The sequence below is a fragment of the Solanum verrucosum genome, unplaced genomic scaffold (genome assembly GCF_900185275.1).
Source record: "Solanum verrucosum unplaced genomic scaffold, falcon-dt-bn FXZP01000279.1, whole genome shotgun sequence".
Taxonomy (NCBI): domain Eukaryota; kingdom Viridiplantae; phylum Streptophyta; class Magnoliopsida; order Solanales; family Solanaceae; genus Solanum; species Solanum verrucosum.
This window is the reverse complement of record NW_026020289.1, coordinates 1,252,358-1,271,771: the sequence shown is the minus strand read 5'-3', so window position 1 is coordinate 1,271,771 and position 19,414 is coordinate 1,252,358. Positions and strand designations below refer to the sequence as shown.

The window sequence follows — 19,414 nt, the reverse complement described above, 5'->3', positions numbered from 1 at the left end:
TTTAAAAGAATCAGATTTCTCCAAAAATTTAAAAAGTTTAATTGAAATTTGGATAAAAAAAAACTAAGCAATACCTACTAATCATCTTGAAATCTAATGGGTTTATCAATTGTTCGAAATGTAATAAAATATTTAGATATAATTTTAAAATTGAAGAGAGTTAAACTAATAGTAGTAAAAAGGGGAGGCGGAGTTGCGGTAAAGAGTGACATTGAAAGTGAGAAGCTACAATGAAGATGACAATGAATTTTTGAAGGAGAAGGAAGGAAGAAAAAGAAAAAAATAATAAGGAAAAAAATTAAAATAATAAGAAAAATGAGAAAATATATTTTATAGCAATATACTTGTAAAAATAAAATTATATTCGTTTTTTTAATTTGTTCACGCTCTTTAAGAGAGTGCATACACTCTCCATGCCAGGTGGACAAAAAATAATGTAATAATATCAGTTCAGAATTGTTATGGGGGGTAATAAGACGCTTGCATAGTTTAGGTGCCTTTTTGAAAATTCGGGACAGCTTCGATGTAACTTTATGTCTTTTCTCATATTTTGTTTGTTTTACCTTTTAAATTTATGTATAACTAATACATAAAAATCTATAGTATTAGTAATATAAAAAGTTTTGATACATGTATTAACATGGTTACAGTTGTTCATTAAAACCTTTTTTCACATTCTTGTCATTATATTTGTGAAGAATATTTTTGTAAAGAAGTAATTTCCATTAGAAGTTATGTAATGCATGTTATTTTTATTTCACATAACTAAATACAGTATAAGAAATATGATCAGCATTACTAATATATCATTTTTAACATTATTTTTTATGTACTCAACCAAACAACCTCAAATGAAAAGAGAGACTACTTATTAAAGTGTTCTCGAGATCTTAATAGGTTAATTGGTTGATTACTTTTACTTTTATTTTGTTGGTGTGAATTTGATTCGTAATTCTTTCTCCTAGTGGATGTAATTTTTTTTTTTTAAAATTGTTTGGATATAGATTTAATTGAACTTAATTTTGAAATTAAAAAGATAATAGGGTGAAACAGAAGATTCAATTAGAATTATGTTATGAATATAAATTCACAAATGATATAATAGGGTTTGTATTTTGTTTCTTATAATGATGACATCTAGCACCTAATCTCAATCAATTAAGCTACGTTCACACGTACCAATTGTAGCAAACACTAAAGCTAATTGGTTCACACTGACCCAAAAAAAATAAAAAATAGATTCCTAACAAACACCACATTAAGCCATCAATTGTTGCTCCAATTCCAACGTGCTAGCTAGAATTAGGATTAGTTGAAAATTATGCGATACACTAACTTATGACTTATGAGTAAGTGCTTAATTGCTTGCTCAATTTTTACTTTTTTATTTATCTCTTTTTATTTGTTAACAATTATTTTTTACCTATTGTATCCTTAGTTAATTAATTTTGAAAAAGGTAAAATTTTTTGAAAATCTTAAATTTTTAATTCATTCACTTCATATTTAATAAGAGTAAAATGTTAAATTCACTATGTCAATTATTGTTTTCTTAATAGGTGTGTCAATTAATAAGTGGACAAGTAATTAAGAATACATGGAGTATCTTTCTTTCACAATTAAAAATGACATAATATATAACTGTATCTTTTAATTCGAATTTATTATGCCCTTCAATTTTGATGTGCATAAATAAGCATTTAAATTTATATAAATTAAAATTAAATAAGTAGACACATACATCCTACGCGTCATAATACATGTAAGACAATATGTAGGATGTGAAGGACATATATGTCTACTCGTTTATTTTATACAAGTTTAAATTTTACTTGTATACACTCAAAATTTGAGAGTCTAAATGTCAGCAAAAAATAAATTAAAGGACACAATTATATATTATGTCAACAAGAATTTATTGAAGATCTAATAAATAAATAATTAACAGTATATTAAAAAACCTATTATTTTTACTATACAAAATTTCTACTCTGCTCACTTGGCAGATGAGTGATGAATACTTTAGCTTCATAACGACTTTTATATGTTCACATTAATGGTTGAATTATAATATATAGTAGTATATATATTAAAAGGTTTAATCTTTTCAAAAGAATGTCGGCATTTCCCTTCTTGTTTACTTTTCAAAGTCTCCCTGGAGTACTACTGTCTGTCTATATTGACAGCTTTCTATCAAAGGTCCCCCACCTTGTCATTTTCCTCTTTTAGATTTTTTTTACTCCCTCCGTCTCTATTTACTTGTCCATATTTCCTTTTTTAGTTGTCCCTATTTAGTTGTCCATTTTGACAAATCAAGAAAGAACAACAAATTTTTTCCTATTATACCCTTATTTACACTTCTTGAAAATTGTAAAAGTGTATGTTGTTTCCCTCCAATTTATTTCACTTGAATTCAAATAAGTGGTTGTAATTTTGAAGTGAAAAGTTGTCATAAGGGTAAAATTGTAACTTCACTGTGCTAATCATTGTTGCCTTAATCTGTGTGCCATTTCTAAAGTGGACAACTAAAAAGGGACGGAGGGAGTAAAATATAAAAGCAATCAATTTCTGAAACTTCATTGATCATTCTAGGTTTTGCTCTTTTGACTTCAATAAAAAAGCTCTTTTATCAATATTATTGGTTCTTCTATAAAAACACATCTTACAACAATACCAACAATAATATATCAATGAAATTTCACAAGTATGAGTTTAAAAAGGTAGATAATAGATACTAGTGAACTATAAATGTACACATTATCACTATTCCGTAAATATAGAAAGATTATTTTTGGAGATCTTTGATTCAAGTACAACAAATTCAAGAATTAAAAGGAAGATAACAATGAAGAAACTACAAAAAACTATTAAGAGAAACAGTGTAAAAACCTATAAAAAAAAAACAAAAATAATAACAACAACTACAAAAGATTGTGATAAATGAAACACAATACATAACAAATTGTGATATCTAAAGAAAGGATTACAAGATTACGACTTGTACAACGACAAACACCAACAAACTTAAACCCTTGAAAAGCAAGACAACACGTACTCTAGTACCTACTAACATTCTACCCTAATACGCGTTCTCTACACCGTTCTATCTATAGTCATGTCCTTGACAATCTGAAGCTGCAACATGTCTTGCCTAATAACCTCTTTCAAATACTTCTTCACCCTACCTCTACCTCTGCTTATACCTATTATATCCAACACCTCGCACCTCTTCACTAGGATGCATGCACATTTGCTCTTCACATGTCTGAATCATTTCAATCTCGTTTTTCTCATCTTGTCCACAATAGAGGTCACTTTCACTTTATCTAAGATATCTTCATAATTCATAATCTTATTGCATCTAGTACACTCACACATCCACCTCAGCATCCTCATTTCTTCAACATGCATTTTCTGAATATGGAATTTTGACTAGCTAGCATTCCACCTCATACAACAAATTCGATCTAACCACCACTTTGCAGAACGTACCTTTAAATTTTGGTGATACATTTTCATCATACAAGACTCTGGAGGCTTGCATCACTTCATTCATGCTGCACTAATATGATGTTTGATATTATCATTGATGTCCTCACTTTTCTGAATTACAGACCCAAGATACTTGAAACTATCTTTCTAGGGGATGACTTGTATGTCAAATCTCACTTACACGTCTACTTCATGCATTGCATCACTGAATTCATACTCCAAATACTCATATCTTGTTTGTTCTCATCTAGTCTAGTCACTCTTCCCTAAACATCCTACTAATAGCACGTTTAACCTCTTTAACCTTAATACACCTACAATACTCAAAATCTCAATATCTTCCAAAGTGCTCCAAATTACCTAGCATAATATTTATGTCCCCTTCTTTCATTCAATAGTTTGTGGAAGTAAGCTTGTAATCTTCACTTAATAAAGGCCTCTTCTATCGACGCCTTATCTTCCTCATCCATGATCCAAGTAATAAGTTTAACTCATAATCCACAGACAACGAAAATAAATTTTGCTTTATAGGTATCCGTTTATGATAATAGAATTACTAACTTAAAATTTAAAGCAAGAAAAACGTTGATTAAACTACACTTAGGGATGACAATGGGGCAGGACGGATGCGGGGCGGTGTGGTTTAAGACTATGCGGGGCGGGTGCGGGTTTAAGGTTGAGCGGAGCGGGATGCATGCAGATCGAAGTGGTTTTTCTTAAAACTAATGTGGGGTGGAACGGGTTGTGAGTATATGTGATTTTATGTTGAGTAACTTTCACATATAACAAACAAAAAATCATATTTGTATGCTATAGCTAAGTTTGCATAATTGCACTCCATAACAAACATATATATGTATAATTTGCTATACATATACAATTGAAAGTTATGTCTATTTCGCTATACATATATACAAAAAGAAGCAATTGTATAATTTGTTGGCTCCTCTTTAGATTTGTATAATTTCGCTGGCAGGCCATTTGTATAAATTGTTGTTAGCCTCTCGTTTGTATAAATCGTTGACAAAAATATTTGTATATCAAAAATCGCTCTCTCTTTCGCTTTATACAAACATAAATTATACATTATATTTGTATAATTTGTGTTTGTATAAAACGAGAAAAAGAGAGAGGCAAAAGAGAACTGGGCAGGGGAATATTTGTATTGTATAATTATAAGTGTATAAGACGAATATATATGTATTTGCATGTGTATATACAATTTTCTTTCGCTTTATACAAACATAAATTATACATTATACAAACATAAATTTTACATTATATTGTATAATCTGTGTTTGTATAAAACGAGAAAGAGAGAAAGGCAAAAGCGAACTGGGCAGAGAAATATTTTTATTGTATAATTATAAGTGTATAAGACGAATATATATGTATTTGCATATGTATATACAATTTTCTCTCGCTTTATACAAACAAAAACGCAATTTATACAATTCTGTTGTATAAAGCGAGAGAGGCGAGCACAGAGGGAGCGAGCGAGAAAGGGAGAGTGGCAAGTGAGAATTTGGAGGGAGAGAGGCGACTGGCAAACGTTTGCTACGGGGCTCAATTAAATCAAACAGTAGCTACTCCATTTATTTTAGATTATAAGTTTGCCATTCTGTACAATTATCCCTTTTATGTTGGTTCAAACTTAATCTTAACTTTTTACATGTTATAAGAGTGATAGACCATTATTTATTAAGATAATTTCTTTAAAGCTACTAAAATATTCAAGATAGTAAATGAAAAGGGTTCAATAAAAAATAATACAATTTCTTACATGTTTCACAATTAACCTCTAAGAAATAAATTTTTAAGTCACTATCCTATTAAATTAATGCAACTTAATGAAAAAATGATTATATTTTTAGTATCAACTTAACTAGAAAAAGAAAATACTAAAAAAATTATGCGGGACAAGGTTCATGCAGGGCGGCTCTATGCAGGGTGGAGTTGGGCGGGTTGAAAAATAAAAAAAATTGTTATGCAAAGCAGGGAAGATTAAAAATTTTACGGATTAAACTCAAACCGTACCGCCCATTGTCATCCCTAACTACACCAATTTCATAATAAGTTGAGATACATATAAAATAGACTAATACATATCGTGTTTAGGTGAATAGTGCAACCCATAATATTATATCACCTTCATCGTGAGCAAATTATAGGTGAGAATTGTTCTCGACCCAACAGGAAAAGGAATGCCATTTTGATTAAGAACAAACAAAAGCAGTGGAGAAAAGAAGCTACAGGGGTGGAAAAGAAAGTGGAAGCTCGTAAAAAGAAAACGGGAAGTGGCTTTCAGAAACTCTTCCTAAAATGAGGACAGAGACTAGTTGATCATTCATCCATTCTCTTAGGAGTTGTAGAATTTTATATCATCATTATCTATAAAATACATTTTTTCATAAAGTATTTTCTCTCATCAACCAAACACCACACCAGAAAACATTTTGTTTAGAAGATATATTATTCATGGAAAATGACTTCCCTCATAACAAATACACCATGTTGATGCTTTTACAAACAAAAGAAAATAGCAACTGTCTGCTAGCTTCCACCCAAAAAAAAGGAACTTCTGTTTTATTAACCAATGATTCAAGCATTTGTGTCCACGACCTCCAGTAAACAGGTATAGAAGATCCACAAAGAAAACAGGGATGGTAGAGTAGCACATGTTCAGTTTTAAAACTTTGCATGTATTGATCAATAACCAAAATGAGCTTCTGGAAGCCAGACCCTACTTTGACTGTGAGTCGCCCGATGAAATTGCTAGTTCATCCTTCTTTGAACCAGCATCCAATTTGCCAGAAGTAATCGCCTCCATTGTATTATAGAATTCCTCAGGGAGAGGACCAGGACGGTGCAGCGGAATGTGTTTTGGTACTGGAGCATCATTTTCAATGACTTCACATTCATAATCATCAGGAATACCCCAAGGTTTCCACTCTGCATAACAAAATAACTTTTTAAAATTAAACTTCCATAATCCATACCCCTCTGCATTACAATGTTAGTGATTCAAAGGTTTAAAGGGAAGTATAATAACATATATCTTTAGCAGCTCCAATTGACAAAAGAACTTCAACTCAAGGAATTGATAAAGTTGGTCAAATTTTGCTGTCAGAATCTTATATCAAGTCACTCCCAATTACCCAGTCAGAATCTTATATTAAACGCCCAAATGCTTCCTCGATTGTCTTAATTTTCAAGGAGCAACAGAACTAGGAGAGTTCAGACCAATAAGTCTATTTGGCAGATCATATAAAATGATGGGTCATGGCAAAGATCTTCGATGAAAGGAAAATGGTGATAGAGAAAATAATCATAGGTACTCAAAATGCACTCAGCCAAGGAAGACAAATACTATATGCTTTACTTGTCAGTTGTCACACATGAGACATTAAACTCAAAGATGAGAAAAAAGGAGGGGAGTTGTGTACAATTTGGACTTGTAGAAAGCCTATGACTATGTAAATCGGTATTTCCTAATAAAGACTATGCAATGAATGGGCTATGGGAAGATATGGATAAAAGTTTGTATATCTACCATCGGTCTTCCAACCTCATAAACAGATCCCCATAATGTTTCTTCACTTTACAGAGACGACTGAAACGAAGTGATCACCTATCACACTTTTGGTTTTCATTGAGAAAAGCTTCCAAATTGGTAGTGTATGTAAATATAATAGAAATTTCCCACAGTGTATATGCAGGTGATGCTCTCACTCTAAGCAGACAGATGAATGTAAAAGAAAGTATCTTGAAGTGGTGCAGTTCATATTTGAAGCAGTCTCTGGCCTGCATTTTAATTTGGCTAAAAGTAGTTCCAATGAGGTTAGAGATACTATTCAAGATCTGTAAAGTATGGTGCTGTGTTAATGATGAGTTTGATGAAAATTACCTTTCTGGAAAGCAGTGTAAGTACGGCATAGTTTTACTGCAAGTTTGGACCAAAACTATCTTCCCTAAAAACACTACTTATACGTAGGAAGAATAAATTTGTGTGTTGGATGGATTATTTGTATACTTAAATGTCACTATTATACCAGCCATCTAGTGTGGAGAAGCAAGCAGCTAGACAAAAATGAAAGGAAATTGTTTAAATCATTTTTCAAAGACACAAGATGCATCTGGTGAAATGGTCATCAGTAATTAAATCTAAAGGGAACGGGAAACTACGGTGAAGACATTGGGGGCACAAAAGAAAAATTTACTTTTCAAATAGCTAAGGAGGTTTCAAAGTGAGGAAGAGCAGTGGAAAATATAATCTGAACAAAGCAAGGCATGTAGAGCCAATTGTGCACTAAATAGAGGCAGGCATAAAACCGAAAAACCAATAAAAAATTCCGGGTTTTAGGTGCATTCGGCCAGTTCACAGTATATGTTTTTCATAATTTCGTTTTCATGCGTTTGGTTTTCAGTTTTTTTTATGTTTCAAAACCATCCTTTGGTGCTTCCAACTTTCAGCCCAAAACCAAATGCCCACACCGAAACCCAAATCCATAATATTCCTAGGGTCCATTCCATAGTGCTAATCATGAACAATATCAGAGATGCGGCATTGAAGAAGGTGAAGTAAAAGAAAGATTCCATAGGACGAGAGTTCATCATCTGCCATTTTGAGAGTATTTCAGGTTCTTTCGTTATTTACCCTTAGAGAATGTACTCAGTTTCTTCTTTAGCATTTCTCAAATTCTTTTGAAAGCCTCTATTCGTCCTTAAAGAAAGTGGAAAAAGATTCAAGGTGTGGGCATTTGGGTATTCAAGAAAAACACGCTCAGTGCTTTGTGCCTCTGCTACCAATGACCAAAGACACTACCTTACCAGTTGCCGATACTCCTAGTCGCTGCTTCATTTTCCAATTTTTAAATTCTAAGACCCATTTATGGTCAAGAAAATGCTTGATTCGACAGGCCTAAAACCAATTAAACTGAACCGAACATGGAAAAAACAAACCAAATGTTATCAAAACGAACCGAAACGACCGATGTCCACCCCAAAACTTGACCAATAATAACATCCTATGGAGTGGCACCATGAAAACAAATCAGTTATTATCTTTTAATTATCTGGGCGAACCATAACTAGGTAAAACTGAAAGTAGGAAATAGCAAAAGGCAGGAGTATGGCAGGACATGAATGGAACAGTCAACATGGACGAAGTTGTTTCCTGATATGTAGTCTTGTTTTAAATAATGGAGCCACATTTGCAGAATGCAGAAATGGAATGGATAAAGCATAAAACTCAGAAGAAACTTTCAAGACAAAAAGGTGGGAACTGGGAAGGTTGATACAAAATTTGAGTAAACAGGTGGGCTAAGATAATTGTCTTCAGACTTAGATACTAAGTGTTTGGGGGCAAGGCAAGAGGACAGATTCACAGCGAGTTCCTGCTGAAAGGGACTAATAATGCATGGATAAAGAAAGAATCTGGAACACAAAAGCACCCCCTAAGGAGGCTTGCTTAGGTTGGATAACCATTAACAAAATTGCTTAACTCGAGACAGTCTGCAGAAGAGAGGATTCACCTTATGCAGTAGATGTATATTCGAAATTTCGAACTGGCAATAGGTGTTATATGTTTGAAAATATCTAAGAGAACCAAAATAATTGTTTTTGCATTGAACTCAAATTTGACAGGTACGGTGTAACTTAAACTTTTTGGGTACAACAGTGTAATGCGGAACCCCTGAAGAAGTTTCTACTCAGTTGAGAGGGACAAAGGATCACATAGCAGATAAAAACCTTGTATAAGACAGTTCCTATGTGTAATTGTTGGACAGTGTGGCAGGAGAAAATTGAAGACGCTTGAAGGAAGTGCAACAACAGCTTTCTGTTTCAGATACAGAAGCTTGCAGTTTTTGAAATTTTGGTGGTACATGAGAAATGTATATGATTTTGATGCTATGTTGGATTTGCTAGACTTTTGGCATATTCAAAAGAGACTGTATCCAACTTATTCTGCAAAGCTTTTAGGGCACCTACTTGGTGCTATTATTATTAATAAAAGTATTTAATAAAATTTTTAATTCACATAAAAAGTAAAACTCCCTTCAATAGTTGACCACCACATCCTCACTCTGAGTTTTTGGCTAAAATCATCCCTGAAGTATGACCTAAACTTAAAGTACATCCTTGTGTTATATAAGTGAACAAAAAACATCCTTGAACTATCCAAAAAGTTGCAAGATTCATCCTTCTGTCTATTTTTTAAAGAAACTCACGCCACCAACAAAAAATGTGTCCAGTTGAATGAATTATGTACACATGGTTAAGCTAGTCAAGTTAAGTGATTTTTTTTATTTTTAGAAATTGAGGGTTTTAAATCATATTTAGACAAAATATATTCAAATTCTAAATATTCTTTGTAAAAGTATGGCCAAATACTACTCCAATTTCAAAATTTTCAAATACAATAATTATTTTTTTATTTTCATAACTAAACGCCTACGTAATTTCACTAAATTTCCAGCATTTCTGTACATTGTATAAAATGCGAATTGCATTGTATATATAGTACATACGCCCTAAATATTTTATTAAAGAAAATCCCTAAATAGTTGGATGTAATACTTTTAAAATGATTTTTTTTTACATAATCTTTCTAACCATCGAAACCTACTGTATAAATATTTCAAAACTTATGTATTGTTGCAAGTCAATTTACTTGATGATGCAAAAAACATATAAACTAACAACACACAAAATTTAAATTCAGAGAATGGAAGATTCATTTCCGATCCATATCCTTATTCTTTTTAGGCAACTTTGATATTCTCGTCGTGGCCAAGACATGACCAAATTGATTTTTTTTATTGGTTCAATTAGTTTTTTAACAAAAATAAATTGAAGGATGATTCTTGTTATTTTTTGGATAGTATAAGGATGTTTTTTGCTCACTTAGATAATATAAGGATGTACATTAGATTTGAGTCATAGTTGAGGGATGATTTTAGCCAATAACTCTCCTCACTCTCCATTCTTTTTAGGGAAAAGGGTCAAAATACCCCTCAACTTTGTTTTATTGGTTGACTATACCCTTACCGTTAAAATGAAGTTATTTTTGCCCCTGCCGTCTACAAACTTGTCACATGTACCCCTCAATTGGATAGAAAACCCCAAATCAACAAAAATAACCCGATTTACTTAAATTAACCAATTTTAACCCGATTCCGATCCATCTAATATATGACCCGCTTTGTTCATCTTCATCTTTTTGATATAAACATCAAAGGCAAAAAATAATGGAGGAAAATACATTTTTAAAGACATGAATAACATTTCCATAACCTTATGGGATTAAGTAAATACAAGTAAGCCTAAATCCTCAACTTCCCCAACCTTCCTACTTCCCAAACGATTAAACCCATCGTCGCCGTAATCACTGTTCTGGCACCATTACAAAGCCCTAGCGATTCAGTCAGAAGCTTTTATGCCATAATCATGAGATGTTTCAATCGATTTATTTCTAATTCATTGTATCACCATTCCAGAACTATTTCCACATATCAAACACCTTATGTGCATTCACAATTCCACAGTCCAAGATTCAAAAAATTTCTGAAACCCATTTCTACAGCTTTACTAAACCGTTAATCAGTTCAAATTTCACAACATCAGCTCACGAATCAAAGTTGGCTCCATCAGGGAGAGTATCAGCGATAGTTAATGAGATTTCAAATTTAACGTTGCTGGAAGTATCGGATTTAGGGCAGGTTCTAAGGAAGAGAATGAGGTATTGAAGAGATGCCTGTAATGGCATAATGATGCCCGAGACGTGAGCTGCGGAAAAGACGGAAAAGAAGGCGAAGAAGAATGTTTGATTTGAAGCTCAAGGAAGTGATGAAGATGAACAGTAGGAAGTAGGAAATAGGGAGACAGATTATTAGGTTAAAAATGAAGATGAACATAGATGGGTTATATCATTTTATGGGTCGAGTCGGGTTAAAATTGGTTAATTTAAATAAATCGGGTTAATTTTGTTAATTTGGGATTTTCCATCCAATTGAGGGGTACATGTGACAAGTTTGGTAACGACAGGGGTAATAATAACTTCGTTTTAACGGTAAGGGCATAATCAACCAATAAAACAAAGTTGAGGGGTATTTTTGACCTTTTCCCTTCTTTTTATTCTTTTCAACATGTCAAAAAGAAATAAACACAAATTTTAGACAGAATTTGAAGGAAAGAGAGCATATAATCTGTTTACCACATAAGTAGTTCTATCTCTGCAGGGAAGGACAAAGGATTTCTTATTTCAAGAAAATTTAACTCTATAGAAGATGAAGTGGCTAGATTTCTGGCCTTCCAGATCCAGTTACAATGTGAGACTCACTTGAATTCCAACAATATTTTTCCAGAAGAAGCTGCTAATCTATCAGGTTGGTTTCCAGATTCCGGAGTGTAATCATAGTGGTTTGTTTCAATAGCTTTCTCAAGGAATAAAGAAAGGGAAAATATGACAAACAAGGAAACATTGATCCAATGAAGGCCTGCCAGGAAGTGTGAGCAAGGTAGATGTCTATGGCAGGGGATTTTCCAAAAGAAGGAAGAGGTTGATGATATTGGATATAAAGGCAGTGAGCATTGATGATAGAACAATCTCTTAGCACTTGCATATTTTTGTAAGGTTGCCTTACTATAACAAAATCATACTTATGTCAGGACACAATTCCAAAGGAGTCTGTCTTATTCAAGGTAATTGTGTGATATGCTGCATTTGCCTAATGCATATTAAATAGTAACCTAATGAATCACACCATATTCTAACACTCATCGTTTTGTAAAAAACGAATTCCAAGGAACTTCCAAATACTCATAGAAAAGAGAACAAACGCAGGGAGAGTTATTTTATTGGGAGAAGGGATTGACTCTTTGTTCTCTCCCACTACTGATCCTTAATGAGTTCTTAAGTAGAGTGAACCTTTACAAGAAATTGTCAGTTTGGAAATGCATTCATACATTGTTGAAAAAGAAAGGATCAATCTGGTCGGGAATGTAATCTTTTAACCAAGCGGCACAATGCTCCATTTAACACGGTGATTTACTCACTACTTCACTAGTTGAAGGGTCGATAGCTACATTTTACTTATCTTGAATAATGTTGCCCAAGCTTTGTCCAAATTAATCAGCATTTCAATCACACTCATCTTATTAGGTTTTAGAGGACAGCATTCACTCTCATATAATATCATTGGTATCCCAACCATTCTATAAAAGCAATTGTTTCCCTTCCGACAAATTTAAAACTTCAATTTCCCTTGCATCCGATCATTAATTCACAAAGCAGATACAATTTAGAGAAAAAAAAACGAAGTGAAAAGGAAGAATTTAACGTAGAACTATACGAACCGTTCATGTGACCAATGAGCTTGAGTTCATCTTGGGCTTCTTCAATGAGCTCTTCAACCTGACCACAACCAAGCCGTTTCTCGATCATTTCAGATTCACGTTCCTCCACACAGACATTGAGGCGGTGGCGGGTGAAGCTTTCCACTGCCTTGCGGTATCCTTCGTCCTCAGGTACCGCCTTGATCTCTTCTAGGGTTTTCCGGTACAGATTTATCAGAACTTCCCTTGCATTTGGGACTACCTCCAAACCTACTATACCTGTTGTTTCCTTCACTTTCGCCATCATCATCAATGGCCTTGCTATCCTCCGTAGGAACATTTTTCTTCTCTGTCAGTTCCTATTCGATTCGACTTCCACAGATGTTTGCTCGAAGCTCGCAAGAATGGCGAAGGAAAATGATTTAACCGGTTGTAAGAGCAGACTTGATTAATTAAGATGTTGGACCTATAGTATTGGATCAGAAGAAATGGGCTTCCCCAACTTTCACAATATATTGGGCGTAGGATTTGTGAGGTTCATTTGCCGCTTTTGCCTTTTATTTTGTGTTGGTCTTTTGACTACTGCCCCGGTAACTAAAATAAAAACGAATAGTTAAAAATATCTTTAAATTAAATTATCCTTGTCATGTCTTAATTTAGGGAGGCAATTGGTATTTGATAGTGCATTTGATTTTGAGTCGACTTTTGCCAAATAACTATGTTAGTAGTGTAATAACAACCACGAAATAAAAAAAATAAACAAGTATATTTCAACTAAAACTTAGGCTTTGAAACAAAAATCAAATTTGAATTCATGATCAAAATTCAAAAGAATTGTAGTACATAAATTAGGACAAAGAAGTAATGACAGACCATTTTGACAATCAACTTTCACTTAACACTTCAAATAGTGGAGTCTTTACTTAACATGTTTATAATAAACGAGACTTACTTTACATGATACATACATCTTTAATATTAACATCCATATTTTTAGAATTAACATCTTCTAACGGACAACGTTAAGGAATTGTCGATTTTTCAAAATGATAATACGAGTAAAATGTGACAAATAATGATCCATGTAAAATATCCAGTGGGTAACGAAGGTACATAAGTAAGCAGGGAATCTTTATCGCACAAGGCATCATAAAAGAAGAAGAAAAAGGCGGATAGATAAAAGAGAGAGAACCACACGGCCGAGTAGATAGCTGGGTTTATACTCAACTCCAGCACTTCTCTAGCTTTGATTTTGTTTCAATTCGGAAAATGTTAACCGTAAAACATACCGCTGCCGCCCTCCGATTCTCCGCCGTCAACTTCGATACCACTTCCCGCCGGTTATCTCATTCCCCCAGCTTCTTCATCCCTCCTCGGTACTACTACTTCTTGCTTGCTGCACAGTTACATATACTGCCCCCAATTTTTATATTATTTTTATTGATTTGAGAGTTGTGTTGCAGAGATAAATTTGGAAGATTGACGGATAATTATGCTGGAAGAAAAATGTGCAAGGGAAAAATTGGAATCAAAGCAACTGCAAAGGATCATTTCAGCTCGGGTTCTGAGCCAGTAAAACAGAATGCGAAGCAGTCGAGCTATCATCCATCTGAGGACATTGGGGAGCCGGAACTAATGGAGAATGAGGAAGCTCAACTCAAGCCAGCTGAATGTACAAGGACAATTATTGAGGTTAAAAAATGATGTTTTTGCAAAAGAAACTTATTCATCAAACACATTAGCTTTGAGTTGATCGGTATATCTTGCCTTCTAATTGTTGCTTGCTAATTTCGGTGATATAGTGAACTTGTTGTTTGTGCTTTGAATTTTGTGAATCCAAATTTTGTTAGATGTCCTTGTAGGTTTGCAGAAACCATTGGGATTTTTATAGAAGGGGTTGTAATTAGAGATATTTGTACTATTTTTCTATTCATAATAGAAAACTATCTCTGCTTCTGCCCCAAGGATGTAGGCTTGGCTGGACCTCATTAACTCCTTAAGTTAATTCTTCTCCTGCCAGTTAAACCCGCGATTTTTTGCAACAAACACATTATTTCCTCCCCTTATAAACTTAAAAAGAATAGAATTTACTGCTGACTATGCAATATGCTTTCCTGTCTTATGCTTTTAGTCAATGAAGCTCACAGGCATCTATTTATCGTCTGAAATGGAATCTTACGAACTATAATGACAGGACATTGTCCACAGGATCTCAGTCATCAATATTCTTTGTAGCTCATGAGCAAATATAATCTAGGCTGCTGATCATTATGGCTATTTGTCTATGGTAGCTGATATATTGCTATTATCACTTGATACCTAGGTAAATAGCAAAGCAACACTCATGTTTTCAAGTGCTATCAGTGATGTAATGCGTGCAAATATTTTCTGGCCAGATTTGCCTTACACAACTGATGAACTTGGAAGTAAGATGCACAATTCTTTTTATTAGCATATTTTACTCAGGCTAATAATTTACTTCTTACTTCTTACTGGTTCTGTGGCATATTCAATCCTTGAAGGTTTTTGTGCTTTCCCTTTCTATCAGATGTCTACTTCCAAGTGAAGAATGACGAAGACGTTCTGAAAAATCCGACAACTGAAGAAAACGTTGTGGTATGGAACATTTAAACTAAGAAATTCAGTTAATTTTCATCGTTAGGTGTTTTTGTATTTTTTTAAATGATGTATTATTTTGCTTTTCTTTATTTTCTAGCAATTGATTTTGACATGGTATACTGCCACCACTGGGTCCTTTCAAATGATTCTGCTTCATTTGGGGATAAGTGGATAACTGTTTCCAGATCACGTAGGCATTTTCCTGTTTGATGATTCTGATTAAATTGTTGTTGAGTTTCCTTATTATGTCACGATCATTTTCCCTATTTTGATAAATACAGGAAACATGAACCATGACATAACAACTCATGGTCTTTAATAGGCATAAAGCCCAAATCTAATGCTTCACAAGTTATCCATCAGAAGAGAGAAAATTATTTTTATTATGGTCGTATCTTGATTATGAATTTTATGACCATCTTCCTATGGAAAGATTCTTCTGTTGCATTGGTTTCTAAAGTGGAACTTTGCTTTTATCACTTTATTGTAAATCCAATTTATCTTTTAAAAGCTCTTTCTTTCTGAGAGATAAAATAGAAACGCTTAAGAAAATGTGAGGAAGCTGTGTTACACCCAGATAGTAAAACCTACCATCAATCCGCATAATTCTACTTTCCATAATTGTATGGAAACGCTCTAATGAAAAGTTAAATAAAAGGGATTCTCGGATGGCAACTTCCATAGATAAACTATAAGTAAAGTATTTGCTTTTCTCCGAAGGCTTACTTGATTTCCAATAAAATGCAGGAAGTAATTATTGGCCTAGATACATCCGAAATGCAGAGTGAGATGGAGTCATCAGGTCAATCCCAACTTGATTACCATATAGATGAATTTGATGACGAGGATATCGATATTGATGATGAAGACGACATTGACGATGACGATGATGATGACGATGATGATGATGACGATGATGATGAAGCGGTATTACTGGTTTTAAATGGTTTACTTTTCAAATATAACTGCTATTCTGTCCATCATTACTGGTAAATATACTTGTTCGCAGGATTGGGTTTCTGTTCTTGACGATGAAGAAGATCAGAGTGGGGATCCTGACTTGGAGGATTGGGCTACATTAGAGACGATGCGATCTTCTCATCCGATACACTTTGCCCAACAAATTAGTGAGGTAATTGTCCTTGTGATAGATTTATGCAATGTAGTTAGAAGAGTGAGAACTATCAATTTGAGTTCCTATTCAGTAAAATCAGCAGATCATGTTATATTTAGTTTCCCAGATGTGTGGCATATAACTTTTTGTATCTGCCATGGACAATAGTAATCAAACATTTATTTTTGTGGTCTATATTTGCTGCTCAGGTTGTGACAGATGATCCTATAGATTTTATGGATCAGCCTCCAGCAGGTCTTATTATTCATGGCCTTCTAAGGCCAGCTTTCCTTGAAGATCACACCACCATTCCAAAGCAGATATCTGAACATGAATCAAACGATGCTGGTATAGAACAAATGGAACAAGTGGCAGAACATAAGCAAAATGGCAGTGTTCAAGTCAATGGCCACACACATGAAAGTGAATCTTCGCAAGATAACCCAAGTTGTCCAGAGGAATTGGAGAAGGATGAAACCCTTGGAAATGGAACTTCATTTTACAAGCTAGAGATGATTAAAATTCAGTTAATTTCTTCACATGGGCAGCAAGTAAGTTCTGTAGGTTCATCATTTATGAGGTTCAACCTTGAATTTGTCGATCAGCATTACAATACTTGCATTGCATGAATCTGCATCCGTTGGGTGCAATTTATTTGAATCATTTGTGTCATCCCAAAACTTATCTTCATTAAGTACAGAGAATTTTGGACTTGATAATCTCAGAGGGGTTACAGTGGGTGGCACGGGAAGCATATATAAGTGTGTGACACCTTATTTATTAAGTCGAAAAAGAAAAATATCACGAGAAAAGAGCATACTATTATTCTGAACAAGTTGAGAAAAGGGTATTCTTTTCACTTGTATGCAGTTGTTACATGCAAAGATGAAAGTTAGTTTAAATCTAACACCAGAAGCAGAACTGGAAGTGTTCTGTGTCATGATAGACTTTTGATGACATGGTGATGCGCTCTGAGATTGGCTACCAGGCTATTTCATGTGGACAAGTTCCATGGGATGCTTTCTTTGTCAGTGCCAAATCAGCTAATATACATGAATACAGTGACTCATTAGTCATTATCATCCACATTATTTTTGTATTTCACATGTGTGCTATATGTCATGCCTGCATCTTCAATTCTTCACACTAGAATGTTTTTGATGGCTTAGAAAAGCTTAACAAATTTTGCAATTGTGAGATTCCTGTGAATCTACCCTCAGTATTCATGTCATTCAATTTTATGTTTTCTAATGGTGTGCACAGATCTTAGTTGAGTTAGAAGATTTTTGTCAAGCCAGGCCTGATGCAATAGCTCATTCGGCTGCCAATATTATATCACGGCTTAAAGCTGTAGGAGAAAAAACCACGCAGGCTCTCAGATCTCTCTGTTGGAGATGCAAGGGAATTCAAGTGGAGGTAAGACCAATCTCAATGCCCCTAGATTATATTCTAGATAATTAGCTTTTGTTGTCTTCCCTTCTTTTTGAAGATTTGATGCTTTACAATCCATCAAATAGTTCGCATTTTTCATCAGTCAACAGCCAAATAAAATAGTAGAAAGCAAAAGCTGCAACTCTTTCTCCCCTTTCCCCAAACCTTTTCCTTCTAATGATGAATTAACTTGCATAAGTAGGTACTTCCCAAATATTGGACCCATCTTTTTTTTTATAGTAGACAACCGAGGGATTTTGTTAGTTCCATACATTGATGAAATGGAAACTAATCTGCTGCTTTGTTGCTATTGTTGTGAATAAAATACTCTTACACATGTGTGCAGACATCATTTAACTTCTTGTTTCTGATGTTTTGTTGCTTATTTGTTTATTTTTATTTTTTGAATACGAGAACATACCCTCTTGCAGTGTGTTTGATGCATTAACATGGAACTGTAAGACTTGAACCACATCACTGTTTAGTGTGATGTCCCACCGAGTAATTCGTTTTATTTCTTTTTGTCTTGTATGACAGGAAGTGGTTCTGATAGGTGTAGACAGCCTTGGTTTTGACGTAAGAGTTTGCTCTGGAGCACAAATTCAGACACTGCGGTTTTCCTTTAAAAAGCGGGTATGATACTTATAGTACTTATGTTTTGTTTTTGAGATTCGAACTTCATTTTCCAGTGTCCCTGCATATTTGCTGCATTCAAACAAATTGCTGTCAATGTGGGTTACTATGTCTTTGACACGGATCTGACATTCAGACTTAGCGTTCATGTAAAACCACTTACAGGGTATCTGGAATTTTATTTTCTGAATCAAATGGATAGAAGTGCAAGATGTTTCTACATATTTCTCATACTTGCTATTTTAAACCCTATAGCTTTTCTGGTTTTTGAGTATCACTTTCTGCTACTTCCAAGTTCCAAGATAGTACCTCTTTTGTTTTCATCTGAGCAAGTAAAAAATTTGACCCCATGAAAACATAGCACATATTGATTCTTTAGTGCCATTGCTTTTGCTCAAAGTCTGTGTGGAAATAGTAATAGAATGTTCTATTTACAGGCAACCTCGGAGTACAGTGCCGAAAGACAATTAAACGATCTGCTGTATCCAAGGGTCCACCCTAAGTTACATCAAAAGAAAGAAACTCACCAAGCTGAATCATGAGAAGAAAAAAATCTGTAGATTTTGTTATACTTCTGGCTCAAAATTGTATATAGACAGAATATATACTCTTTGATTCATCCCATTAGAATTATTTCTTCAGTAGAGTTCATAACTACTCGGTTCTCCCTTTACTACTGTTGTAACTTGTAACCTCAATTTGTTCTACTCAAGTTCAATTCAAATGCAATTTTGGTTAATACATTTTTTAAAAAATTCTTTGTTGTGCTAGATTCATGTGAAGCGTATGCC

The 19,414-nt window shown here is 34.0% G+C and overlaps 2 protein-coding genes across 2 annotated transcripts; one reads left to right on the top strand and one right to left on the bottom strand.

Moving 5' to 3' along the window:
• Positions 1-5,842: 5,842 nt before the first annotated feature.
• On the bottom strand, positions 5,843-13,292 carry LOC125834434 (probable NADH dehydrogenase [ubiquinone] 1 alpha subcomplex subunit 5, mitochondrial). The gene is made up of 2 exons (XM_049513587.1): positions 12,848-13,292; positions 5,843-6,442 (listed from the first exon to the last, which is right to left on the bottom strand). Exons 1-2 carry the CDS (start codon positions 13,164-13,166, stop codon positions 6,234-6,236), a joined length of 528 nt encoding a protein of 175 aa, XP_049369544.1. The 5' UTR covers positions 13,167-13,292; the 3' UTR covers positions 5,843-6,233.
• Positions 13,293-13,985: 693 nt separating this feature from the next.
• On the top strand, positions 13,986-19,362 carry LOC125834360 (uncharacterized protein At3g49140-like). The gene is made up of 10 exons (XM_049513515.1): positions 13,986-14,202; positions 14,290-14,518; positions 15,150-15,252; positions 15,375-15,442; positions 16,193-16,372; positions 16,455-16,577; positions 16,769-17,110; positions 17,823-17,975; positions 18,528-18,623; positions 19,061-19,362. The coding sequence occupies exons 1-10, from the start codon at positions 14,096-14,098 to the stop codon at positions 19,163-19,165; spliced, it is 1,506 nt and encodes a 501-aa protein (XP_049369472.1). The 5' UTR covers positions 13,986-14,095; the 3' UTR covers positions 19,166-19,362.
• Positions 19,363-19,414: the final 52 nt, after the last annotated feature.

Bases quoted from the DNA above. Each gene is read 5' to 3' on its own strand.
- LOC125834434 (XM_049513587.1), bottom strand. From the start codon at position 13,166: ATGTTCCTACGGAGGATAGCAAGGCCATTGATGATGATGGCGAAAGTG. The intron at 6,443-12,847 runs GTTCGTATAGTT...TTTGTTATGCAG, and splicing joins GCTCATTGGTCACATGAACG to AGTGGAAACCTTGGGGTATT.
- LOC125834360 (XM_049513515.1), top strand. From the start codon at position 14,096: ATGTTAACCGTAAAACATACCGCTGCCGCCCTCCGATTCTCCGCCGTC. The intron at 17,111-17,822 runs GTAAGTTCTGTA...TGGTGTGCACAG, and splicing joins TTTCTTCACATGGGCAGCAA to ATCTTAGTTGAGTTAGAAGA. The intron at 18,624-19,060 runs GTATGATACTTA...TTCTATTTACAG, and splicing joins GGTTTTCCTTTAAAAAGCGG to GCAACCTCGGAGTACAGTGC.